At 42.4% G+C, this 26,874-nt stretch overlaps 1 protein-coding gene and 1 long non-coding RNA gene across 4 annotated transcripts in view; one reads left to right on the forward strand and one right to left on the reverse strand.

Annotated features, from left to right (window-relative positions):
- Positions 1-12,768, forward strand: part of NTF3 (neurotrophin 3) — a 56,033-nt gene extending 43,265 nt beyond the window's left edge. The window contains exon 2 of the mRNA XM_027733255.2: positions 10,679-12,768. Coding sequence (XP_027589056.1) covers positions 10,679-11,470 — 792 coding nt within the window. The 3' untranslated portion in view covers positions 11,471-12,768. The remainder of the gene's footprint in view (positions 1-10,678) is intronic.
- The window catches only part of LOC113994331, a 38,548-nt gene extending 11,882 nt beyond the window's left edge, over positions 1-26,666 (reverse strand). The window contains exons 1-4 of one of the 3 annotated variants that reach the window (XR_005563108.1): positions 26,582-26,666; positions 14,190-14,293; positions 13,871-14,035; positions 7,379-7,502 (exon numbers count right to left, since the gene is read on the reverse strand). This is a non-coding gene — a long non-coding RNA (uncharacterized LOC113994331). Of the gene's footprint in view, positions 1-6,528; positions 7,503-13,870; positions 14,036-14,189; positions 14,294-26,581 lie in introns of all 3 variants that reach the window. The other 2 variants (XR_005563106.1, XR_005563107.1) reach the window with 2 other exon arrangements.
- Between the last annotated feature and the right edge of the window lie 208 nt (positions 26,667-26,874).

Genomic DNA, 26,874 nt, shown 5'->3' on the forward strand with positions numbered 1-26,874 from the left:
CTGTTCTTTCCCAATTTTCATATGACAATACCTTCCACCTTTCAAGCGGCTTTCCCAGTTTCACTCCTGTGCTACAAAAAGCTACAATTCCCTTTTAGCTCTGCAAAGAAATGCCTCAGTATTTGCCTTTATTAAATACTGTGCCTTTCCAAAGTTTTAGTTCATTCCTGGGTCTGATCAGGTATTGCTCCTTTCTAAGCTTCTTTTCCCCTCTGTATATCACTGTTCAATACCAGCATTCCCACAGCACGTTAGCTTTTAATTTCTACTTTGACTTTCATTTTGCGATTTTCTGCCAATATTTTTTGTCTCCATCTCCCCAGCAGAGATTGTATTTCTCTTTGCTTACTGCTGTTTGCATCCCCTCCAAATTCAGCTGCAAATTTAATTTGTTTGCTACTTGGCCCTGATGCTATTAACAAAGAGTAATGAAAATATTAACTAACACACAGTATATCAGCTTAAATTATCTGCTACCATGATTTACTTTGGGCAGTTTTCAGAGCTACACAGTGAATAATATGTAGAAATACTTCAACTTTTGTGGAAATTGTTTGCTCAACCACAGCTTTATTTCTTTGCCATGACTAAGAAAATGGCTTTGTTTTTCATTTCTTTGCATTTCACTCTTGTCATTGATCAACCAAACTTCCATACAGTATTACAGGTTGACTTCCCTAACCAGTCAATGCAACATGAAAACCCCAATCTGTATGACGTTACAAATATCATGTGACTTCTGAGTATTCCGGTTTATGCTCTTTTAAAATGGGAGCAATGGCATCCCTCCCACTTTGTCGGTACTAATCAAGATAAATATTTATGGACTGTTCAAATATCAGTGATGTGAGACTCATAGAATGGTTTAGGTTGGGAGGGACCTGAAAGACCATCTTGTTCAACCCCCTGCCATGGGCAGGGACACCTTCCACTAGCCCAGGTTGCTCAGAGCCCCATCCAACCTGGCCTTGGACACTTCCAGGGATGGGGCAGCCACAACTTCTCTGGGCAACCTGTACCGGGGCCTCAACAGCCTCATAGGGAAGAATTTCTTCCCAATATGCAATCTAACCCTACTCTCTGTCAGTTTGAAGCCATTCCCCCTTGTCCTGTAACTCCAGGCCCTTGGAAATAGTCTCTTCACATCTTCCTTCTAGGCTCCCTTCAGGTCCTGGAAGGCCACAATTAGGTGACCCCAAAGCCTTCTCTTCTCCAGGCTAAACAATCCCAACTCTCTCAGCCTTTCCTCCCAGCAGAACTGCTCCAGTCCCCTTATCAACTTCACAGTCTCCTCTGGACTCACTCCAACAACTCCATGTCCTTGCTGTACTGGGCCCCCAGAGCTGGAGGCAGCACTACAGGGGGGTCTCCCCAGAGTGGGGCAGAGGGGCAGAATCCCCCCCCTCCCCTGCTGCCCACACTGTTTTGGGTGCAGCCCAGGGCACGGGGGGTTCTGGGTGCCAGCGAACACAGCCAGGGCAGGTCCAGCCTCTCACCCACCAGCACCCCCAAGTCCTTCTCCCCACAGCTGCTCTCCAGCTGTTCATCCTCTAGAATGGTAAAAGTACCCAGAGGATGATTTATACTGTGTACGTTTATGGAAATATATTTGTTAAATGTCTTGTTACTCTCAAAACAGACATGCAGCACACAGGGTATCCTACTGCACTGCAATTGTGCCTTGTGTGGAGAGAACAAATCCTTACTTTTGCTCTCTCAGTAGGGGAAAACCAGGCAGTTCTTGGAGTGAAAAACCAAAGGATGCCAGGGTGATATCTAGGGTGATAAAACCCCAACATCATTGCACAGAATTTCTTACTTTGCAGATATAGAAAGTAATGAAAAGAGATTTAGACTTGGCCAAACTCTTCCAACAAATCAGAGAAACTAGGATCCCAGCCTTCAAACTTCTTCTTCCGACCTTCTCAATACACAGAGTAATCAGTCGATTGGTTAATGCAACAGACAGGTGTAAATATGTAAACGTGTCACATAAATGTCAGTGAGGAAAGGAATCAAACCAGAGAAGAACCTCATTGTGACTGAGGAAACTTCTGTGGCTGATTATACAGCTGGGGATGGAGCTTATATGGCTGACATTATACCGGACATTATTCATGGCTGAGCCCCTCAGTGGGATGGCGAGAGGATGCTGGGGAGTGTCAAATGCCTCCAGGGAGGTCTTAAGTGCCCTGAACACCACCCGATGTCGGTGGCGGGGGAGGGAGGTGCAGGGCCAAAACCTAACAGAATTAACTGTGCACAAGGTGTGAGAAGCAGCTGCTGTTCCAAACAGTGAGGTAAGCACTGAGGAACTGCTCTTGACCTTTCTCTTGGAAAAGGGCAGGTACGTGTAAGGCAACCACATCTTCATCCCCGAAAAGATATAGATATATTTGTGGTGGAAAGATCAAATGTAGACACACATGCTGTTGCAATCACCTGTGTGAATGAATAGATGTTGCTGTGACTCTACATAGCTCATTTAACTGCTCCAAGGACAGATTTCTGCTTGCAGAAGATGTACTATTGCAAAAGTGTTCCTCAGGAAGATGTCACCAGTTGGGAAAACTTTCTTCAATGACAAGTAGGGTCATGGTCACAATGATAATCATAAATAGCATTGTAGATTGGTTCAAAGTGTGCAGATGAGTTTTTTGTGCTGGAGTGAACAGCTGTCCTGCTGTGTTTTGCTCCACCAGTCATCTAAAGAGGAAAGGGAAATGTCAGTAACTCAGTAGGCTGAACTCCATTTCCATGAGAGATTAGGTATATACCAGTCACTGGAGGCTGTTTGGGCTTAGTGCTCAGATGTGTCTTTTTTGAAAATAGCCTTGAGTAAAGCATGATTAAAGGCAATTGACCTGCTGCAGAAATTAAGAAACTTTGGTGGTCTCCCCCAGTTGGAGTGTGCAGCCGTTCTCCTCTGCCCATCTGCAAGAAGAATGAATTAGTTTTAAATTCCTTCTCTCTAACTACAGTTTGGTTGGCACCCAGGATGGGAGGGTTAACACTCAAGGCTGCCATAACTCAGTCCCACTAGATTTTGTCTCTGAATTCTTTGGCTTCTTAGAGGGTCTGGCTCTTGTGAAAGCTTCAGCTTCAATCCATATGTGTTGAAATTTCCGTATCCTGAGAAGTAGAAACGTTCAGGAGGGTCATAGTGCCTGTAGGGACATTCAGCACTCTGCAGCAATCTACTTCAATAAATCCTTCTACAGGAACATGTTGTGCAAATAGTCGATTACTACTCTGAAATACAGTGCAAATTTTCATATGCAATTATTTCATATTCCCATCTTTTTGAACATTGAGAATGCAGTGACACTTTTCTTGTTCTGTACCTTCTGCATTTTCCCCTAAGCACAAAGGAGAAGAGCTGCATTTCTTCTCAACATAGTTATTAGGAAGAGAGAATCAACAGGGCTTTCCACTACTTGAGAGTATGGGAAAGCAGTGCTTAGCAAGCAATGAGTTTAATTACAGTTATGTAATTAAATTAATTACACTTTGGTAAAAGCCTGAAAAAGCTGTCAATCACCCCAAATGATCATTAGCTGCTTAGTCTGAAGAACAGAAGCTGCTCCTAAATTTTTTTAGAAAGTAGCAAATGCTTCAAGCTGACTTACACAAATCATGCCGGGTAGCAGACTTCAGGCTGCTCAGGGAATTAGTAAGTAAGGTCCCCTGGGAAAATGTTTTTGCAGGTGCTGGGGTCCATCAGCACTGGTCACTTTTCAAACATCACCTCCTAACGGCACAGGAGCAGGCAATTCCCAAATGTTGAGAGTCAAGCAGGCGAGGCAGAAGGCTGGCTTGGCTGAACAGGGATCTTGTCTTGGAAATAAGGCAAAAAAAAGGAAGATGTATGCCCAGTAGAAGCAAGGTCAAGTGACACGGGAAGAATTCGGAGATGCTGCTTGCTGCTGTAGGGAGAAAATCTGTGTGCCCGAAGCTCGATTGGAGTTGAAGCTGCCAGAAACGTGGGGGACAATAAAAAGAATTTTCTCAAATATTGAATGGCAATAGGCAGCATAGAAATATCCTTGGCCTGTTACAGGATGGGGATGGTCACCTTACAAACAGGGACAGACAAGGCAGTGGTGTTTAATACTTTCTTTGCTTCAGTCTTCAACATGGATGACAGAGACCAAGGGGGTCTCAGTGCCCTTGACTGCAAGAATGATCAACTCCCAGTCGACCCTGAAATTGTGTGGGATCTGCTGCTCCAGCTGGATCCCTACAAATCTATGGAGCCTGATGGGATTTATCCAAGAATCCTGAAAGAGCTGCTGATGTCATTGCAAAACCTCTTTCGATGATTTTTGATCAGTCTTGGGAATCCAGAGAGGTCCCAGCTACCTGGAAGCTGGCAAACATTGCCCTGAAGGGAAAGAAGCAGGACCTCGGAAACTACAGTCCTGTCAGTCTCACTTCAATGCCTAGTAAAGTTATGGAGAGGATTACTCTGGGAACTATTGAAAAACATCTGAAAGATAATACAGTCATTGGTCACAGCCAGCATGGCTTCATGAGGGGAAAGTCCTGCTGATCAAACCTGATTTTCTTTTAGGACGAGGTGACCCACCTGGTTGATCAGGGGAAGCCACCTTATGTGATCTTTTTGGATTTCAGTAAAACTTTGGATACTGTCTCTCCCAGTATCCTTCTGGACAAAATGTCCATTCCACAGCTGGATAAACTCATCATGTGGTGGGGAAGCAATAGGCTCATGAGTCTAGTACAGAGGGTGACAGTGAGTGGGGTGGCATCAGACGAGGGACCTTCACTAATGGGGTTCCACAGGGCTCCATCTTAGGCCCAGTGCTCTTCAACATCCTCATAAATGACTTAGACCTGGGACTGGAAGGGACACTGAGCAAGTTTGCAGATGATACAAAACTGGGAGGAGCTGTTGTGTCCCTCAAAAGGAGGGAGACCCTGCAGAGAGACCCTGATAAATCAGAGTGCTGGGCAATCACCAACCATTTGAAGTTCAACAAGGGAAGTGCCGAATTCTGCCCCTGGATGTGCAGACAGACTGGGGAATGTGATGCTAGAGAGCAGTGTTGGGAAAGGGCCCTGGGAGTCCTGCTCAGTGGTCAGTTGGACACGAGTCAGCAGTGCCCTGGCAGCCAGGAGGGCCAACCCTGTCCTGGGGGGGGATCAGGGACAGCATCTCCAGTCGGGCCAGGGAGGGGATTGTCCCGCTCTGCTCTGACCTGGGGCAGCCTCACCTGCAACATTGGGGTAGTTTTGGGCACTGCAATATCAGAAAGATATGAAGCCATTAGAGAGTGTCCAAAAGAGGCTGCGAAGATGGTGAAGGGCCCTGAGGGGAAGTCGTGTGAGGACACTGAGGGCACTTGGTGTGTTCAGCTGGAGAAGAGGAGACTGAGAAGAGACCTCATTGCAGCTACAGCTTCCTCAGGAGGGGAAGAGGATGGGCAGGCACTGAACTCTGCTCTGTGGGGACCAGGGACAGGACACAGGCAATGGCCTGGAGTTGTGTCAGGGGAGATTCAGGTTGAATATTAGAAAAAGGTTCTTCCCCCCAGAGGGTGGTTGGGCACTGACCAGGCTCCTCAGGGCAGTGGTCACAGCACCAAGGCTGACAGAGCTCAAGAAGTATTTGGATGATACCCTCAGGCACATGGTCTGACTCCTGGGGATGGTCCTGTGCAGAGTTGAGTTGGACTCAATGATTCTTGTGGGTCCCTTCCAACTCAGCATATGCTGTGATTCTGTGATTCTGTGATTCCAATGCTGAATGTAAAATTCACCAGTTACTTTTCCTTCTATTCCAGTTCCTCTTAGCAATGACTTAAAAATAAATACTTAGGGAATTTTCACAGTACAAGGATTTCATTCTTTTCACAGAATATTTTAGATGATGCTTTGCTCAGCTGTGTAGACTGTTCAGAGACTGATCAAAATAAAGTAATCCATTTATTTTTTTCAAAATGAAGCCAAGCTTTCCTCTACTACATAAAGTGTCGAGTCTGAAAAGAGCAGAAAGTGATTTGCCAGAGGTTAATGAGGATTTAATTTATTGATAGAGGGAAGAGGTAACCTTATTTACTTCTCCTAAATGTAGACCTTCCTTGTACCACCAGACAACATTAGTACCCCACTGACACTGTAGTGATAGGCAGAAATATAAACCATTAAAATAAAGTAAAACTAAGCCACAGCTAGAAGACCAAGCAGCTTTGCAAAGCATGAGCTTTCCTTTTCTGTGCTGTTTGCTTTTGCCTGCTGTGCCACAGTGTCAGCAATGTTTGAGTCAAACTCGCTTAGTGCAAATTAGCAGTCCTACCAGGATATACTGGTTTTCCAACCATGCTGTGATATATTCTCCCACAAATCCTTTGGAGCATTCATGATGCTTAATGTCACTTAGTTATAGTCCTTGTTCCCCTCAGGATCTTCTTTGTTTCTGTTGCCAAGTCTGTAATCACTTTTGAAAACCAGTGTATTTCTGAAAGAAGAGCTCTGCAAAGGGACAAACTCTAAGAATCCTCCTACCTTGATGTCCAGTGCTTTTCCAAACTGCACGTAGCAGAGTGTTTTCCAAGCGCACTCAAGGGTTGGTATGAGAGCCATATGCTCCTCACCCTCTTTTTAATTACTTCTAGCCAGAGCTCAAAGCATCAAAGGTGTGACCCAACATCTTGAAGGGCACAAAGAATAGCAGAGCACGACAGCAGAACTGGTGCGTAGCTTCTCAGCAGCTCAGGAAAAACAGTTTTCTGGAGTATTGGAGCTGTTCAGCATGGAGAAGAGAAGACTGGTGCATGGAGACCTCATAGCAGCCTTCCTGTGTCTGAAGGGACCTACAAGGAAGCCAGAGAGGGGCTCTTCATCAGGAATTTTAGCGACAGGACAAGTGGGAATGACTTCCCAGTGGAATGGCTTTGGGACCCGAACTCAGATCCTAAATGTAATCTAATCTGTACTACCTGTAGGAGTGTAAATAAGTATTCTGTCCATTTCTAGGGCCATTCAGCACATTTACTTGCCTACCAACAGTCCACATGGACAGCCAAAATGAACTTTTGTTAGGAATTTGCATGTGGAAAATTTCAAGAAGAACCTTGTAGAACAACGAAAATATCTCAGTGATATCAGCTGACTAAGAAAACTTTGGCTTGAACAAAATCTGTCTTTCTACCTGAAATGAATCATTTGAATTTAAGAAAAAAATTAACAAAAGAACAGAAGTCATGTGAAGGGCTAAATACTTGGGAGATTTTTATACCATTCTTCAAAAGGCCAAAGAAAGAACTTTTCCCGAGATCCATATAAGCCCACGCCCCAGGAGCCTGGAAGTTAAGTCAGTCTTCTCTTAGACAGGATACCTGTGTTGAAATCTTACCTTTAATCCAAGTCTCCTCCATAGATAACTTACTCACTGGGCTACTCTGAGTAAGCACTTGCTCTGCTTTGTGAATTCCATTGTGTAACATCTGAAGCATGTTCAGAAACATCAGAATGATTTGCTTTGAAAATATGAAAACATAAACATTTTGAAGTTTTACATTTTCCTCTGCTTTTTATGGATTTAACAACACATATGCCAAAAAAAAATAATTTCAAATTATCTTCAGTTCGGACAGGCACAATGTTCCATTTTGGGCAAAGGGCCATTTATCAAAAGCAATTCTCCCCAGACCTACAAACCTATATACTTTTAAGGTGTCTTATGACCATATTAGAGACAAGGCCATAAAACAGCTGTGGTTTCCCAGTAATGTCCTTTTCTCCCACCTAAAACAGTGTCTTATATTCTGAGGTGCTGGACTTTATGGACAGACTGACTGTTTCTAGTCCTGGAATTTCTGAACACCACTGATGAACCTTCCTGGTGAATTGGCTCGGAAGAACTCCCTGAAAATTGTAATCTTACCAAACGTTTGTGTCTCCTGTCAAAATTTTGCACCCAGAAAAAGGATAAAGGTTTGTTCTGGCATATTTTTACTTTTGCAGCAAATAATTTGCCAACTGTAAATCAAACTACACATCAAACTTCAGAGTAGGTTAACATCTTTCCCACCAAATCCACAAGACATATCACATGAAGCTCAGCAAAATACTTTTAGGCATTTTCCCCGTTAATGGGGTTCCTCCATGGACAAGAAAAATAGCTTATTTGAACTGTTCCAACTCCGAGGTCCCCAGCCCTTCTTTTTTGTGTGCAGTATGACATTAAAGAGAGTCTGCAAGAACTCCAATCTTACTTTTCCCACCTCATCACCTGCTCCAACTTGTGTATTTTGCTAGTGCCACTTAGTTTTGAGACTAAGCAGAGCAGTGATTGCATGCAGCTGCATGTTGGCATGAATAATGCTTTCAGCCTTTGAGCAGAGCGTTGTCAGAGCTTTGCTCACCATCCTATAGATTTGTGTGTCATGCTGCAAGTGGGTTTGCTCTCCTGAGTGCTGCAAGAAATCTGCTGAATGACATCTGTTTAATAATATTTTTACTGTTTTTAAAAGCAAATAATTTTCTGAGAGAAGACTAAATTGCTCTGCAATTTTTCATACAGTACAGTCTGGGCTCTGAGATCCATCTACATTAAGTTAGTATTTATTTAGGTGTGACAGTAATTGTATGGTAACTGAACATCTTAGATTTTTTTTCCCCCCCAAAGCAAAACATTGCTGCAAGCAACAGTCTAGATTTAGGTGAACTCATACTGTGACAAACTGAGAATGGAGAAAACACATTTCTTGTCCATAAAAGGGCAGCTCACACATCCACAGAGGGTAGCTCTGATTTTGCTGCAGTTCCAAACTATGAAGTGGGGACTCAATCTTGCAAAAAGGAATTTTACTTATTGTGGATAGAGGGTTGTGCAGTAAAATTTTTTTCACCTTTTTTTTCTTTGCCTTCTTATACAGAAAATGGTTCACTCAAACAGAAAATTATGATTTCTTTTTTTTTTTTTTTTAAAGGGGAAAATTTTCTGTTCAAGATGTCTGATATTTCCACAGTTTCTCCTGTGAAAAAAACAGAATACTCAGAGTGTTGCCAGCAGGTCAAGGGAGGGGATTTTTCCCCTCAACTCAGCACTGGGGAGGCCACATCTGCAGTGTTGTGTCCAGTTCTGGCCAACCAGTACAAGAGAGACATGGATGTACAGGAGAGACCTGGATATACAGGAGCTAGTCCATGCACATGATCAAGGGATTAGGGCAACTGCCACATGAGGAGAGGCTGAGAGACCTGGGGCTCTTCATGCTGGAGAAGAGAAGGCTCAGGGGGATCTTATTGAAGTGCAGAAATATCTGATGGGAGGTAGTAAAAAAGATGGGGCAAAACTCTTCTTAGAGGTGTCCCATGAAAGGACAATAGGCAATGAGAACAAATGAGATATAGGAAATATTACTGAAACATGACAATTTTTTTTTTTTTTAAGTGCAAGGGTGGTCAAACACTGGAACAGGTTGCCTAGAGGGCTTGTGGAGTCTCTATCCATGGAGATATTAAAAACCTGACTGGGCACAGCTCTGTGCAAGCTGCCCTGGCTGATGCTACTCTGAGCAGTGGGATTGGTCTAGATGATGTCCTGAGGATCCTTTCAGCTCCATCTGTTCCATGGTCTGTGACTCTGTGCCCTCATCTCAGAGTGTTGGTGGTATCAGACGTGTGGTAGATGTGTTTGCAGTGCAGGAGAATCATATTCAAGACTGTTCTGAGTCACTTTAATCAGTGCTACAGCCAGAGTTTATGACATGGGATGAAGGTGCTCTCAGTTTGATATTTCATTCTTCAATCCACTACTTATGCAACAAGTTTATAAAAGAGGTGTGCTCTGAAGTGAATGGTTTGCTTCCATCAGTATTTTTATATTGAAAATTGATTTCCTTTAAGTATGGGTGCTAATACAAAATATACAGGTGTCCACAGGAAATAAAAACACCTTAGATGGATGTGCGTGGTTCTCAACTACAAAAAAAAAAAAAACAACAAAACAAAAACACAAAGGCTTAAAAAGAAATTACAAAGGAGCTTCTAGAATATGGTCTGAAGCTATAATTGAAAGGACGCCCACAGGAATCTACATATAGCAGTGGATGGCAAAGAAGTAACACGTTTTTATGCACAGTTTTCAAAATCTTCTACCTTTGAACTAAATTCTTCTTTTTTGAGGGGGGTGGGGAGAGGGGTGTCACCCACCTGCTCTTGAATATTTCTAATTACTGTCAGTTTTGTTCCATTTTATATAAATGTAATGAAGCAACCTCATTTAACAAAAAAACCCAAATTGAACAAAATAAAACAACAGGTTCCAACTCTGCAAAAATTCACTACCAAAAGATCTGTGGATCCATCTGAATTCCCTACAAAGGGGCCTAGTTAGTATTTTCTGAAGTTCAAAATACAAAAAACTCCATTTTGCTGCTTGTCTGCACGATTTTCCTTCAAGAGTATTTTCCCTTATAGCACCATAGAGAGAAAGAGAATGAAAATAACCCCTCAGAAATGAGTGACACTCTTTATAAAGTGTAACAAATATCTTCAAAGAAACCCATAGCCTGTGCTTCTGTATCTATATGTATCTGCATCTATAAAGTGCAGATGTTATAATAAAAATTCCCAATTTTCATGTTTACAGCCTCTGAAAAACTTCCCCCTTTAATTGTTTTTATGTTGACTTTCTGTTTCTTTGCAGATCTTACAGGTGAACAAGGTGATGTCCATCTTGTTTTATGTGATATTTCTCGCTTATCTTCGTGGCATCCAGTCTACCAACATGGATCAAAGGAGTTTGCCAGAAGATTCGATAAATTCTCTTATTATCAAACTTATCCAAGCAGACATTTTAAAAAACAAGCTTTCCAAGCAGATGGTAGATATTAAGGAAAACTATCAAAGCACGGTGCAGAAAGCAGACACTCAGCAAGACACGGACGGAGAGGAAAATGTGAAATCAGACTTCCAGCCAGTTATCTCAGTGGATACAGATCTCTTGAGGCAGCAGAGACGCTACAACTCTCCCCGAGTCCTCTTGAGTGACAACACGCCGCTGGAGCCGCCGCCGCTGTACCTCATGGAGGATTATATTGGGAATTCCGTGGTGAACAGAACCTCCCGGCGGAAGAGGTACGCGGAGCACAAGGGCCACCGAGGGGAATATTCCGTTTGTGACAGTGAAAGTTTGTGGGTCACGGACAAATCCTCTGCCATCGACATCAGAGGACACCAGGTAACTGTTCTGGGAGAAATTAAAACGGGCAACTCTCCAGTTAAGCAATACTTTTATGAAACGAGGTGTAAAGAAGCCAAGCCCGTGAAAAACGGCTGCCGTGGCATCGATGACAAGCACTGGAATTCCCAATGCAAGACATCCCAAACTTATGTTAGAGCACTGACTTCAGAAAACAACAAACTGGTGGGCTGGAGATGGATAAGGATAGACACCTCCTGTGTGTGCGCGTTGTCGAGGAAAATAGGAAGAACATAGATCTGCATCTCTTTGCTATATAAATTATTACTTTAAATTATATGATATGCATGTAGCATATAAATGTTTATATTGTTTTATATATATTATAAGTTGACCTTATTTATTAAACTTCAGCAAATCTACAGTATATAAGCTTTCTCTCTCAATAAACAAGAGCAAAGGGTGTGTGCCTCTGCTGTGGGCAGCTCCAGGTTTTTTTTAGACTATGTTTGTGACACTGCTTGTCGGCAGCATACCGTAACCTTCCTGTAAAATCTGTGTAAAATCAGTATTTTTCATTCAGTATTGTCAAACCAGTGACTGTCATTTAGTAAACTTGTTAAAAATCAGATCAATGCCAAGAGTTGTGTACATATTTATATTCCCTGCTCTATACATTCACATCTAATTGGATGCAATGTTAACTCCTCACCGCCAAAACAAACATGGACCAAAGTACGTGCTGTAGCCTGCAGATGATGTCAAATTTACAGACGTCAGGTAGCCCTAAAATAAAGTTTCTGTGTATTATGCCAGTTTTGCCAGTGAAATTACCATTTTTCCTCTGTTAGCATTTCAGGATGGCTGCTAATAATCCAGCAACTTCCGTTTATGTTTCTGAAGCACATTTGTTTTGCAACTGTTTCTAATGCTACCAGTGCATCATTGAAAAAATATGAAAAAATATAAAATATTTGTAGCTGAAACTTACTGAAGCCAAGGACCAATCTAAACGGATCATTAATATAATACATGAAAGATGGTTTATTGTGATCAGCCTCCTTCTCCTCACATGAATCATTATCTTCTGCTTGCATTGCTGGATCATTTCTCTCTGCCAGTTTTTAAATTGGAAACAAAGCTGGTGGTGTCTCGACCTGAAAAGAGCCCTTGGCTTGGAAATTGTAGAAAAGAAAGACACGATATCCTGGCATGGATATCAAAGCCACACACCCATACAAAGCCATTCTTCTCAACAATCCATTCTTCATTTTTCACAGGGTGAAAAATGTGTAGAACTGCTGGAGAAACCTGGTACCTTTCACAGGAACTTGAAATGGATGGTGATTAAAATCCACAGAGTCTGTAGTAATAATGAAGTTCCTCAATTAAACAGATCTGTTGCTTAGGACAGACAAATGTACTTGCAAATATATACCTCAAACTCTTCTTTGGATTGTCATGTAGCTCCACTGGGGACAGGAATAATGACACTACTTGAAGAGAAGGTCTATTGCACGCTAGCTGTGTAATGCCCTGGATGGGATCCCACTCCCATAAAATAAAGGAGAGTCCATGGCTATCAACAGAATTAAGATTGGACTGCATGTTATCTGTGTCCGGTTAGATCTAACACCCAGGAAGGGCTGGAAAACACCAGCCACTCAAACAGCTTTACAGCTGTAGTGTCTGAAGGTTTTCCACTCCAGCTTTCACTGCGTGTTCAGCATCACAAGTGAAAATGAGATCAGAGCACTCAAACCCGAGGTTTCAGGATTCTTTTGTTCGTGCAGCTTTCACTCCTGGAAAACCAACTTCAAACCTGCAGCAGGCCGTGACAGGCAGCAAATTGTGTGGTCTCCCCTAATCCCTTACAGAGAGCGTTACACACCATAAAACCACCGGAGAACCAGACAGGTTGCCCATGAGGCCAAGCACTGGAATAGTTGTGTCTCTGGAAGCCAGGCTGGAGCGTGTAGGTGGTGTTTCTGCAGGGGAGGCCATAAGCAAGGTTTCTGAGAACCATCTCAATTCTCAGCATGAGGCCAGGGTATTTACCTCCCAGGAAATATCATCACCTTGCAGTACTAAATCCTTACTTTGCTTCAAGCAATAAGAACTTCAGAGGTTCCATACCAAGGCAATCGTTAAAACGAGAGGATGTAATATAACAAGGAACTCAGTATCTGATAGATCTGACTAGAATATTTCCAGTTTTCTCATTCCCTGGCAAACATTAAAAAAAAAATAAATCCCCCACAGAGATTTTGCTAGTTTTACTAGTAGGAAAGCTTAAATTTCAACTAAAATTTTTTAGCTTGGGGGTAAAAGCATATTTTTCAGAGTCTTGCCCCACTGGATTTTTTTTGCAAGTTAAAAAATTAATTTTGCACCCTGAATTCCCAAATAAAGATCATTTGCAGATGCTGTGAGTAATTGAGAGCTGATATTGTCATGGATCATTAAGTTTAGAAATCTTGTTTCACGATACCAGACAGGTCTATCTCCATGTGAGAAGAGGAGGTAAGAAGACTAACTTAGTTTGGTTAAATCCTATTAATCACAAACTACCTTGTTCCTGCAGTGAGGATGCCACTTTTATTTACATCACTGTAAATCCAGAGAAATTCTCTTGAAGACAGTGGAGAAAATGTAGCTTTATAGCAATGTAAACAACATCAGAGTTGATCCTAATACCTTAGTTTCTTCTCACTGAAAATCAAGGGAGGTTCGTTCTTTAAAGGTTCAAAGAAAACCAATTGTCGTTTTCCACTGTAGATCCAGTAAGAGGAACTGGTCTTTGACTCTTAACTCTAACACAAGCAGCCAGCAAAAATGTCTCAGAGTAAATACTCCTGTCATCTGAAACACATGAAATGAGAAAGAAGCGTGGTGTGTAAGGTTGTTAGGTCAGCTGCCTCTTTCCCACCCCAGGAAAACAATGAACGGAAGTGTTACCCTCTGGATCTGATCCAGCTTCCACTAAAGTCCATGGGAAAAAAAAAAAAAATCTCACCTTCTCCAGTGGAAGCTGGATCAGGCCTCAGGTGAAGAAAAACCTGCAGATCTTGACCAGAGAGTGGAGCAATCACACACATCAGTAACGCGTTCCTGTAAATCCTGTGTACGCATAAGATGCTGTATAATTTTGTAACAAGTTTGTAAACAAAGCCTGTAATAAATTTGTTAAGGTCTAATTCTGCTTTCACTGTAGCTGGGGATGGTTTTATTGTCAACTTTGGTCATGGCACAATGAATTCAAAATTCCTATCCAACTATTTGTTTGGATGTGTTAAGTAAATAAGTAAAGTATTCAGCTCGCAACGCTTGTTTAATTTAACCATTCTAAAAATCACTTCCAATAGGCAGCTCAGATGCTCTGTCAATATTGTTTTGCCAATGGATCTTATAAACACACATTTTATTTAGATTTTCTCCCAGATGACCAAATGCTATTCTGAAATTGCCTGTCTGTGTCAAACTGTATTTTCTCTGGTTTTTTTCCCCCTAGTTTTTTTACAGTCCATTTAGTAACAGCAAAAAATGCTCCACCGAGGTTTTGGGAAACCATCTGCATTTATTTTATCACCTTTGAACATGTGTTCAGGAATGAAGTCTGTGCAGCGAGTTTACTGCTACCAAGAGATTTGTGCGGCTGCACCAGGAAGAAACTTTGACTGGACTTTACAGAGTGTGTGCTCAAAACCACTCTCCTCTTACTCTGTTATTTCCATCCTTTAGCAACCCGAGTCCTTCTCTCTGCTGTACATTGTGTATCTGCAGACAATACCAAACAGGAAACGAGCCTGATTGGGAGTTTCAAAATTAAAAATCTGATGATAATGACCTGCTATTTCTGACCTTTCAGCGAAGCAAAAGCGCAGAAACATTCATTTCCTTTAATAGAAACATTGTGGCAAAATCAATGGGATTCTGTGTTCTCCACGCTTGGTAAGCGTGTGTAATTCATCATGCATGTGGGGCAGGGGGAGGAGGAAGAGGAGGAGGAGGAGGATAGGATGATAGGCACTACAGCTTGTGAGAAATAAAAGGCTGTTCTCTGGCTTGGAGCATTTTAAAGTGTGGAGAGGTTGTTCTCTGAAATGCTTTGTCTGTATTTTGTTACAGCAGATGGCAGAATGACGAAGCAAGCACAGATGTGGTATAAAAAAACCAAGCAATACAAGGATAACAAAAAACTTTCCCGGGAAAGTTGGCCATTCGCTACCACTGTAGGTTCATGCAGCTCTGTGCAGGTCATTGCAGAGCTCAGTAATGACATTCCTAGTTTAATTATGTAACTAACCTCTGTTTCTTACTTCCATGAGCTGGAAAATTTTTTTCCCTTTTTTTTTTTTTTAATTGTTGTTGTTGTTTTGGGTTTTGTTTGCTTGGTTTTGTTTGTTAGGTTGGATTGGGGGTTTTTTGTTTGTTTGGGGGGTTTTTTGTTGTTTGTTTTTTTTTTTGTAATCTCTAATTGCCTTGGTACCTCTGGCAAACAGCAAACGGTAGTGCTTTGCATGAATGTTCCCAAATATAGATTTCTCCTTTGTTTTAGTGCTGACCTTTGAAGGCAGCGGCACCTGAAAGCCATACTTTCACTACGGAACTGGCCTTTTGATGTCATGACCTCATGTTTCCGGACATTTTGATCACAGGGTCCTATTTTGGAGCTCTTACCCACACAGTTGGATGAAACCATGACCAGGCTGCTCTAAATCATGGTCGAGAAGTGTCTGTGTACACAACAGACAAAGGAACAAAGAGACAGTGGGGCAGCCCTGGGCCATCTTCACATCCACCTTCACACGCCTTTCATTTCTGAGCTGCAAGTTGCACAATCGAGGGCCGGTGATCAAAGCTTTCTTTCTGCATGTCCCAGGGTTCAGATGCCCAGTAGATCACATAATCATAGAATGCTTTGAGTTGGAAGGGACCCAAAGATCACCTCGTTCCAACTCCCCTGACATGGGCAGGGACACCTTCCACTTGACCAGGTTGCTCAGAGCCCCATCCAAGCTGGCATTGGACACTGCCAGGGGTGATCTTGGACAAAGGACAGTTTCTCAGTTCACTTTTTTTGCCTGCCCAGGAACATGCCTTATATGAATCTGGATAGATCTTCTGTAAAAGGATGTTGTGGTTGCAGCAGATCGATTGACCCTCTCTAAAATACAGCATGTTGTGACTCTTTAGCTGTGTCACAGGGAGGAGAGAGAATCACTGACAGACCAGCTCCATTATTTGTACATTATGTTGAGACCATTTAACAGAAAACGTCAGTGCGTCCAGAAGACGCTCCTAAGGAAGAATGTAGGATGTTCCTTTCCTCGAAGCAAAAATATTTCACACCCATGGAGGGTGTGAAAAAAGGAAAGTAAGTGCAGAAAAAAATAGGGAGTCAAAACTGTTGGGTGGCAAACCTCTTGCAGAGATTTAGGAAAGCAAAGGAGAATTCAGCTGCTCAACGGTAACATCAGATGAAAGGCTCTTTCCTGCTATGATAAGGGTTAAAGAAATACCATTAGATCATCTGAAACAGTAATTCAAAAGGAAAATGAACCTCTATTAATTGGGGTTAATCTCGCTGTGTTGATGAGGAATTAACCACGCTCACTGAGCACAAATGATGAAGCCTTACTCTCACTTATCCTCTGCAGTCCCCATTGTCAGCACTTGGGATGATGAGGCTCTTAAGTGAGGGCAGAATTTGGCTCAGAAGGTATTAAATCCAAATTGAATGCATAAGGGGGAGCCTAAATTGAAAGCATTATCTACCACACAACACAAGCCAAGGTTTTTTAACATCAGTGTCATAAAAATTGTTCATTACTTTGTTCAGTTTCAGAGATTTAGGTTTTAAAAAAAGTTTTGAACTGTCTGGTATGACCAGTACACACATATTTAGCAGCAATTTACAAAAGAAAAAAACCCTGTAAATGGAAGTATGCAGTAAAATATTGTCTAGCACTGTAAATAACCTCTGTTGATTCTTATTTATGTTCTCAGTGTCTGAGAAAGGAATTTTAATACGAATCTTGGTTTTGTTTTACACACCACATTTTGTACAATAACCACCTCAACTTACCGCTCATAGATGTTTGTGGTCTGCAGTCTTTGTGGATAATGAAGCAGAAACATGGCTCTAAAGCTGCTGGGCAATGTAGAAGTTTCAAGTCCCACATTTGTACAGTAGACAGTGAAACCAAATGTGTGAAAGCGACAGAATTGGTTTCTCAGGCTCCGAGATTAAATATGTTTTAAAATATCGAATGACAGCTTTTGTCAAGTTATTACAAATAGCCCTAGTCAGATTTGCATGTGACACAGCCCACTGGTCATATGGAGGATATTTTTTTTTTAATCTTCGTTATTGCACAAATCTACTAAATGTGATTCTCGTTAAGGTCAGAAAACAGAAATTTGCTCATTTCCACGCTGCTGGCAGAGCACACAGAATAACCCCAATAGATGAGCCAAAGAACAGGGCAGAGCAGGATCTCTGGTCTTATATCCTAAGGTAAAAGCTACCAGGAAGGAAATATTTCTGTTGGGCAGAGAGTGAGAGCTCAGCTGCCGCAGTCACAGTGTCTGTGCCATATCACAAGGATAGTCAAGTCTTGAGGGAGTAGGATCTGATCAGCTGGAGAGCTGAAGGGTAGAAAGAGTGGGATGGGGGGCAATAACTATTACCCTGCTTCCTTGAAAATTAGATCCTTCAAACACATAAAACACAGCTGTCAGGATCCTCCTGACCTCAGGATCTGACTCAGAGGCACATATTCCCTGGGTCAATAATCTTGGCCGTCTTGGATTCCTGAGACTTGGCATCGGGACATGGTACTTGTCCTAGGCGGGGGTAAAGGTGAAAAAAAAACCCTTCTCCCACAATAATCAGATAACAGCAATTATGGAAAAGGGAGTTCTCATGGGAACAGTTTTGTCTCAAACTCTCATGGTTTGTCCTTATTTTGTTTTGGTTTCTTTTTTCCACAGAAATGGAAGATACGGCCTGCTGGATGTAGTTTTCTCAGAGTGATACGAGGGAGCTGGAGAGCAGAACTTTGACAGAAAGAGGAAAATTCTCATTAGTAGAATTATTTAACGATCTATTTTCTCTTTAGGCTTCCTCTTACAGTGGTGGTGGTTCACTACAAGATTGTGTGGTGAAGTCTTCTGATGCAGATCTTGCTGAGGGGAGGATTTGCATGTGACTGGAAACCAAAAGCACAGCAGTACCATGATGGATTGAGGAGAGGGGCTTGAGGGAGACTTGAGGGTGTCAGTTCCATTCTCTCAGAGGCTGATCCCAGACAGGTCCTTCACCTCCTTCCATGGGATCTCTAAGAGAAGGATCCATGCTGCCATTTCACACATCAAGTTTAGGAAATGTTAAGGCAATGCTGCAGCATAGACCTGGCTCACACAAAGTGAAAGACTAAAGAGGAAGGCAAAAGTGGGTGGGATTTTTTTAGCAATATTTATTCTTGAACAGTGTAACTTGCATTACATAGAAAAAAACCAATGTGAATAGTGGGAAGTGTTTAAGTCACACATACAACTAATAAAACCTTTATTCCGATCTCACGCAGGTTTAATGTCTGACTTCAGTGGGATTTGTCCCAGTTTTTACTGATGCAATAAAGCTTGGGATTACATCTGTGACATTTTAGAGCAGGTGGTCAGCTCTGTACTAGTTCAGACTCTCAATTTCTATATACCACATGACTGCTGTCTGTATAGCTACGTGATGAATGCCAATGGAATTATTTAATCTGATAGATTATAGGAGCCTACACTTCTATGCTTTAAACTACATCTGCCCTGCAAGGAGGGATAGTGTTGTCAGATCTGAGACTGATTCAGTGCAGCTCCCCAGGCAAACCCCAGGGGCTTTCCATGTCACCCCCTGAATAGTCTCCCCTGAGAACCATAACACAAAGCATTCAAAATTAACTCCGATTCTTGCTTCAGATGGAACTTCAGTGGCCTTGTTTTGCTTGCAGAAATGGTAAGAACTCAAAAATAGATTTGCAGGTACTGACATTCAGAATTAAATTCTGAAATTCCTAGCTATTGTCAACAAGGGAAACACTGGGAAATTAAGATAGCATATACACACTACAAGCTCAGTGAAGATGCTCTTGTTCAGAAACACAACTGCTCTAGACAACAGTGGACAAAGATCCCAGTCCTACTGAACAGAGCTGCCTACCTCAGCTTCTTTTTCATTCACCACAAACTTCATGTTTTGTCTTTTTTAAGCTTTTTTTCGTAGGTAAATGTGGAGTATAATTAGCATGATAACTTTTACAACATGAGAAACATCCCAGAACTATAATCTGAAATAAACTTAAATGATTAATTATGGGTAAGCATCACATCCTGAATTTTGTAGCCTTTACCAGCCTTTAGCACTTACTTGGTCTGCAAACTAGAGTGTACAGCTTGAATTTGTGGGTTTGGAAAAATTTCATTGAGATTTTTCTCTTCATCTGCTTCTCCATAATATCTTCATAAATACCAAAAATTTTACGATCCCCAAACATAATCTAAAGTGTCTGCTTCTGTCAGGCCTGAGGTTATCCATTATTCCAAGAAGCGTTTACTAAATATTCCATTGCCCCAAGCAATGCCTTGCTCAGTGGGAACAGTGAAGGTTCCATAAGTGAAAAACTACAGCTCAGGAGGTGTGAATACAGCAAATAGCACAAAAGCTGATACCAGGAAATTCACTGCAAAGCCAAAACTAGAATTTAATAAAGACAACTATAGAAGAGAAAAGTAGGAGCTGAGAAAAAAAAAAAAATCCAAAATTTACAGTCTTAGGACAAAAGATCAGCTGACCTTTGATTTTTATTTTTTTTCCTCATAGGGTTCATTCTTCTCTGATTACTGCCTTGTAAAATCCATCCCTTTCCAATGAAAGTAAAATATAACAGCTTGAGCTGAAATTCTGCTGTCAGGAAGGTTTTCATCCTTAAAGCATTTAGTGGGTCTCTACTGAGAGTCTCTGCAGGAGTGGTTTATAGATCCATTTCCCCGCCCAAAAAAAACAAACCACAATCAGAATCAGGATTTACTGAGAGCCAGTTAAATGGATTTATTTCACTCAGCCTGCTTGCACAGGTCTTGATCCAAAATAGTCCTTAAGATTATGTTCAGTTTTAAAGAGAAGAAGAACTGTCTAGAAGCTGGTAAAATTAACCCTGTGCTTAAAGTTGAGCACATGGGCAAATATTTTAGGGTCTGGGGTAATAATAACGTTCCTTAGGGATTTTATTCTGGAAATGATAGCTGTTCACTAAAAAAAAAAACCACATGCAACAATAATATGAGTAAAATTAGTAGTTCCCATCCTATAAATTTTGCTTAAAAATCCTAGAATACAATCTACAATCATTTAAGACATGATTCAAGGTCTATGGAATTTTGCAAAAAGCTTAAAAAAATTTCTAGTGAGTCCTGAATTATGTGCTTAGTAATTGAACCATGATCAATAGCATACCATGGATTTAAAGGACAAAGAAAACATCTAAAAAAACCTGATCATTCATTGTATTTAGAAATCAGACCACAAAATTAGCAGTAAAGCACTTGGCAGTACTTCACAAATTCTCACTTGAAAAAGTCATTCAAATAGACTTGGGTATGAATGTGATTGCCTGGACAGGGTGTTTGGGAAAGGGATATGAGTTACATGCAAAGGTAACTGGAAATTCCAAGGGAAGAAGTCATTCAGTGGGTAACTGTGGAAAAAGCCTTAGACCTGGGCTGAAATTATCAAGACCACCCTAGTGACTTAGGTGCCCACATCAATATTTGAACGCAAATTGGACACTTCCCTTAAAATAAGGGGTTTGACACCAGCACTTTCTAAAAGGTGCTGAGGAAACAGAAAATGTTTCAGGTAATGACCTGAGATTACTTTCTCCTTGCCTCATGACTCCCGTTCATAGAGCTGCTTAGGAGGTTCTACAACTGCAGGTGAATATTTTAGTTACATGTCCAAGAAACTTCCCTGCTGTTTCTCTGAATTTTTCCCTCCTACCCTTAATACACCCCATTCAACACTTGAGTTGGTACAACGAGGTCCTAAGCCCTTCCAGGTCCTTAATGGATGGCTCCAGAAATCCATGGAAGATTTAAAGCAAACACACAGAAAGCTGAGAGATTCTTCCAGCATAAGACTGCTTGTTAGACTAAAAGGGTCCTTGTCACAGAGGTAACTTTTCTTCTCCCTACACCTGGGAGTGGGGTCACCCCAAGCAACGTTGAGCACTTTTTTGCCTTCTCATACTGTTTTGGTGAGTGTTTGTTGTATAGATAAGGGAGGAAATCACCATCCACTTACAAATAGAGTGTCTTATAGGCAAAACAGGTCCCATTTTCTTCCCTTTCCCCTTCTGTTGATAGCTGGGCTCAGTATTGCCTTAACTCAGAGCCAAAAAAAGCTGTTGCTCCCCTTATTAGAAGTGATTGTCACTATAAGTTGAGTGGCAGAGACTGGGACACAGATCTGCAGCTTGGCCTCCCCAGCTCACAATCATGAGCACTTTGCATCAAGGTGTCACATTAGGTGCAGTGGGGCCAAAACACAGCACCCATCTCTTCCAGAGGGAAGTGGATCAAGCCTAAAGTGGCCTGAAAAAGTAAGATATCAGTTGTACAACACGATTGCTCCTCCCTCTCCCAGTTTAACATATATGGGACAAACACAAGCAAAAAGAAGCAATGTTTAGTGGCACTATTTCCATTAAAAACAGCTGATTCCAGCCTCCTGTCTTGCTGGCAGTGAGTGCCATGCAGATGATCCATGCAGACTTACTTCAGTGCCCAGCTCTTGCCCAGCCACAGCTCTTCCTTTTCCTGCTGGAAAAGGAACATATGATCTGCCCTTTAGGAGCAGAAAGGCAAGTACTTGTTAATGGGGCACTTTGGAGATCTCCTCCCCACCCAGTGCAAACTACTCCAGCACAGACACTACTTTGGCAGCAGAAGGATAAAACCGTCGAGGAGACTTTTCAAATGTTTGAAGATGGAATTTGGATAGGACCATGACAAGAGAGCATGGGAGATTTGGAGGTCTTACCAGCAGAGGAGACTATGTAATAGGAGAAATGGGTGAACAAACACTCACCCTCTTTTTGTCTCTTGTGATCTGACTAGTACTCCAGACCCTTAAACTTTATGTGGGACAATGAAAGTACTTTGATTCAAAGAATCACAGAATGGCTTCAGTTGGAAGGAATCTCAAAGATCACCTCCTTTCAATCCCCTGCCATGGGCAAGGACATCTTCCACTAGACCAGGCTGCTCAGAGCCCCATCCAACCTGGCCTTGAGCACTTCCAGGGATGGGGGAGCCACAAATTCTCTGGGCAATCTGTGTCAGGCTATTTCCTTTCTGCATCCTCCTGTATGGTTCCTTCCTGTGATTTTTGACTTAAATGCTGTTTGATGTCATCCTGGATATCAGGATAGGTGAATATCCTTCACTGTGGAGATCCAGAGGTGTTCAAAGCAAAGGACTAATAGTTGTCACTGCAGCTGACAAACTGCTGTTGGACAATGCTCACACTTGCCTTAAAATCTCTCTTCCCTAACAGTTAATTTCATGTTCTGGATGGATGTTCTGGATATTCATGTTTCCTGGTTGTTTCCTTTTCTGTTCTTTTCTGTCCTAATTAATTCTCCAGATTAATTTATCAGCTTGTCACTCATATGTGACGGACTCAAAGGAAAGGTGGCCAAACCAGACTGTGAGATTAATTATTTGGCCAGCTGGAAACAGCTTGTGTGCTACAGGCTGGGCATCCCTGTCTTAGGGAGTGATGAATTCCATCAAAGACTTAAAAGAAAGACAAAGAGAGGATCTATCAGGATCACAACCCAATTTGCAGGCCACTTTCCTCCCAGCTTGATGTACACCTACAGATTAAAAGTAAGAGCTTCTTACTTTTGGGGTGTTCGGGCTAATTGAGAGAGATTTTTGGTACTGGCAGTCAAATGCTGAGACAACATGAATCTATTCCATAAAGGTATTAGTTTTCTCTTAAAATAATTAAAAATATAATAGTTCATCACAGGTAAATATACATTTATATAGTTATTGGTTCCCTTTTGCCCCATGAGATGGCTGTGATTTTTGATTTCTTTTTTTACAGACCTACTGTGCTCTGCAATTCCAAAAGCCTTCCACAGGCTGGAAGACTTGTCTCTACTATGGTTTATCTACAAATCCCTGTTAGGAAAAGGAAAATGGCATGGAGTGAGAAGCACAAGGCCAGCATTTCAAATTAAGGTGTTCTGTCAAGAGGAAGACTCAGGTGTTTGCAGCACAAGTGTGAGCTCTGAAAATGAAGTTAAAGGTGTTAACACTGATTGAAAATTAAAGGGGTTATGCAGAAGGGTGCAGATGGAAATCCAAAGGGCAAACAGCTTCAAAGAGTGAAAAAAGAGAGGTGTGGAGAGAGAGAGGGAGGGCAGGAGAGAGCGGAGGGGAAGAGACATCTTTGGACATTGGGCAATGGGGACAAAATGCCAGTCCTCAAATGAGCAGTTTACAATAGAAATGACAAATTGGGTGCAAGACAATCAACCATTTCTGGGCTGGGCAGGGGACAGGATAAATCCGTAAAAAGACCAAGCAAGGTTAAGCATTGATTGAGGCCAAGGAACTGAAGGCCACCCACTCAGATCAAATGGGAAAGCACTAATGGGAAAGACATTTTGGAAGTTAAAAATATAACCGATTCCTGAATCTGGAAACACAGAGCTGTAAAATAACAGCTGTACAGCAAGGCAGAACAAAGTTTTCTTTGGTGGTTGAATGAAAGGTGGTTGAATGGGAAGACACCGTCTGCTTTATCAGAAATAGGCTCTGCCAGGCCCTCAGCCAGGACGGTTTCGTGGGGAGAAAGGCAGGATCACATTCCTCCAGGGTGGCAGCACAGCTCTGTCCCACAGGCCAGGGCAGCAGTCTTCAAAGTAACAGTGAAATATTAGACGTTTTAAAAGGATTTCCCACTATATTGATGTTGTTCCCATAACACCAGCCAAGGAGTAGGAAGGCAGCACATCAAAACACATTTGCATGCACTTGGGAGCAGGCGTCTCTTCTGTACCAGATAATGCTTTCTAGTGCCTGTAAAGGCAACATTTGGGCTGCAAGTCCACAGAAAAATCTTCCTGTGGCACCTGCACCAAAGGCAGGATGCTGGGAAAGCAGCCTTCATTGCTGCTGGTGTTTGAAGTAATTAGTGAAACCCAGGGGCATGTTGAACTCCAGAGGGATGAACACTCTCATTCTGCCCCAGTGCCACTCTGACCATTTCCACTGCTCCCAGGGCAACACCTGGCCCCGTGATTTAGGATTGCTGTGACTGTCCACGAGCCAGCAGTGTGTCCTGAAGGCCAAGAAGGTCAGTGGGATCCCAGGGTGCACTGGGAAGAGCATTGTCAGCAGGTCAAAGGGGCTGATCCCACCCCTTTACTCAGCCCTGGTGAGGAACATCTGGAATGTTGTGTCCAGTTCTGGCTCCTCAAGAGAAATATGGAGCTCCTGGAGAGGGTCCAGCAGAGGCTGCAAAGATGATTCAGAGACTGTAGCATCTCCCTGGGGAGGAAAGGCTGAGGGAACTGGGGCTGTTCAGCCTCCAGAGGAGACACTGAGAGGGGACCTCATCCATGTGTGTCAGTGTGTGCAGGGAGGGGGCAGAGGATGGACCAGGCTCTGCTCGGGGGTGCCCAGCAATGGCACAAGAGGCCACGGGCAGGAACTGATGCCCAGGAAGTTCCAGCTGGACATGGGGAAGAACTTCTTTGCTGTGCAGTGACCGAGCACTGAACAGATTGCCCAGAGAGGGTGTGGAGTCTCCCTCCCTGGGGATATTCCAGAGCTGTCTGGACACAATCCTGTGCCATGTGCTCTGAGATGACCCTGCTGGAGCAGAGAGGTGAGACTAAATGGCCCACTGTGGTCCCTTCCAATGTGACCCATCCTGTGATTCTGTGACTGCAGTGACTGACCCCAGGCAGAGCACAGACATGAACTGTACCCCAGCTCAGGCTGATTGCAAAGCATTTGTGCACTCCAGAAGTGCAACAGGTGCAATGCAGCAAGGAGTTCATCTGTCAGTGGCTCCTCTGTTTGACAGTGAGGACTGGCAATGCTCAAAGAACCACAGAAGAATCACAGGTCACAAGATCCAAGAGACTGCAGGCTCAGGAGCTGAAAACACTCTTAGCACTTCCCAAGCATCACATTTTGTAGCAGCAGAGGACACAGCCACTGATACTGTCTGCATCTCTGCACTCTGCCTTCTGCCAGCTCAGTGTTCCCCACTGAGTTTAAGTCAAAAAGTTTCAGATTTTTCCTTCAAGCTGTGGTACACAACAGAACAGCGACAGCTTCTGTGGATTTTTTATCTTAAACTCTTAGTAGCTCTTCCTAAATCTCCTGCAAAGCTTGAAAAAGGAACAAGGCAGAAAAAGATCATCATCTTACAGCATAACCAGTGACTGCTTTATGACATAGTAGCTGCTACTCACATTTTCCCTGGATAAGCTGCTGGCATGCTGGAAGGAAAGGGCAGATTGCTGAGCTTACTTATGAATTTCCTGCAGACTAACCACATTCATACAAGAAGACTGTGTAGATCCCCTACTGCTTCATCAAACATTAATTTGTAGACAAGCCTGTCAGCTCTTTCGATTAAAACTTCTGTTTTTTGATGGAAATCAGGCTTCCAAATTTGTTTCCTTTTTTTTTTTTGGCAAATACTATTCTTTATTATTCGGAAGTTATTATTCCAATACCCTTATTATTCCAGTATCCTTATTATCCCAGTGTTATAACCTATTACTCCTCAGGAACTAGTTTTAAACCATTCAGTGGAATCAATATTTTTAGCTGACATAATATGGTTTGTATCAAAGGTGGCAACATTTGCTGCTGCTGGTTAGTGAATCACAGAGATCTGAGAACGGCATCCATTGACATCTGTTTGACACATCACATCCCTTTTAGCTACCGTGCCTCTTATTACCTTCAGCTGCTACCTCTGCCTTGGATTTTCAAATCCAAGAATACTGAACTTTGCTTATGCAATAAACAGGACACCTGCCTTGCACCTGTTTTAGGCATTTACTAATGACAGTGAAGCACTGAGCTGCCTGAGCTAGAGGGAAAAACAAAAATATTGCTTCAAATTGCAAGAGAAGTAGCCTACAGAGGACTGCTTTATCAGTGTAATCTGGCAAAATGCTGCATCCTGGAACAAACCCTGCTCTTCAGTACTGGCTAAAGAATAGAGACAATTTTTCAAGGCTATGGATATTCATACCAGCAAATGATGTGCTACAGCATTTTCACCATGATCAAACACATAAGAAAAGTCAGACTTACCTCTAGATGAACCTTTTTTGATCCCATATGTGAGATGCAGAAATCAGGAGAGGGCTGTGGAAAAGCACGACAGGTACCAGTTGGGAGGCAGAACAGGCTCCCAGCAGTCAGCACTTGCAAAATGGCTACGGAAAGACTGGAGCAGTTCTGCTCTGCAGAACTTAAAGGGCCAGATTGCCACAAGCACACTGGGGCAAAAACCTGTGTAAGAGCATAATTCTCCACTGGGAGAAGGCAGGCCCCAGTCCAGGAAATATTTAAGCATGTACTTAACTCTAAGCATATGAGTTCTC

This window comes from Pipra filicauda, unplaced genomic scaffold (assembly GCF_003945595.2).
Source record: "Pipra filicauda isolate LSUMZ 115617 unplaced genomic scaffold, ASM394559v2 scaffold188_size1440453_pilon, whole genome shotgun sequence".
Taxonomy (NCBI): Eukaryota; Metazoa; Chordata; class Aves; order Passeriformes; family Pipridae; genus Pipra; species Pipra filicauda.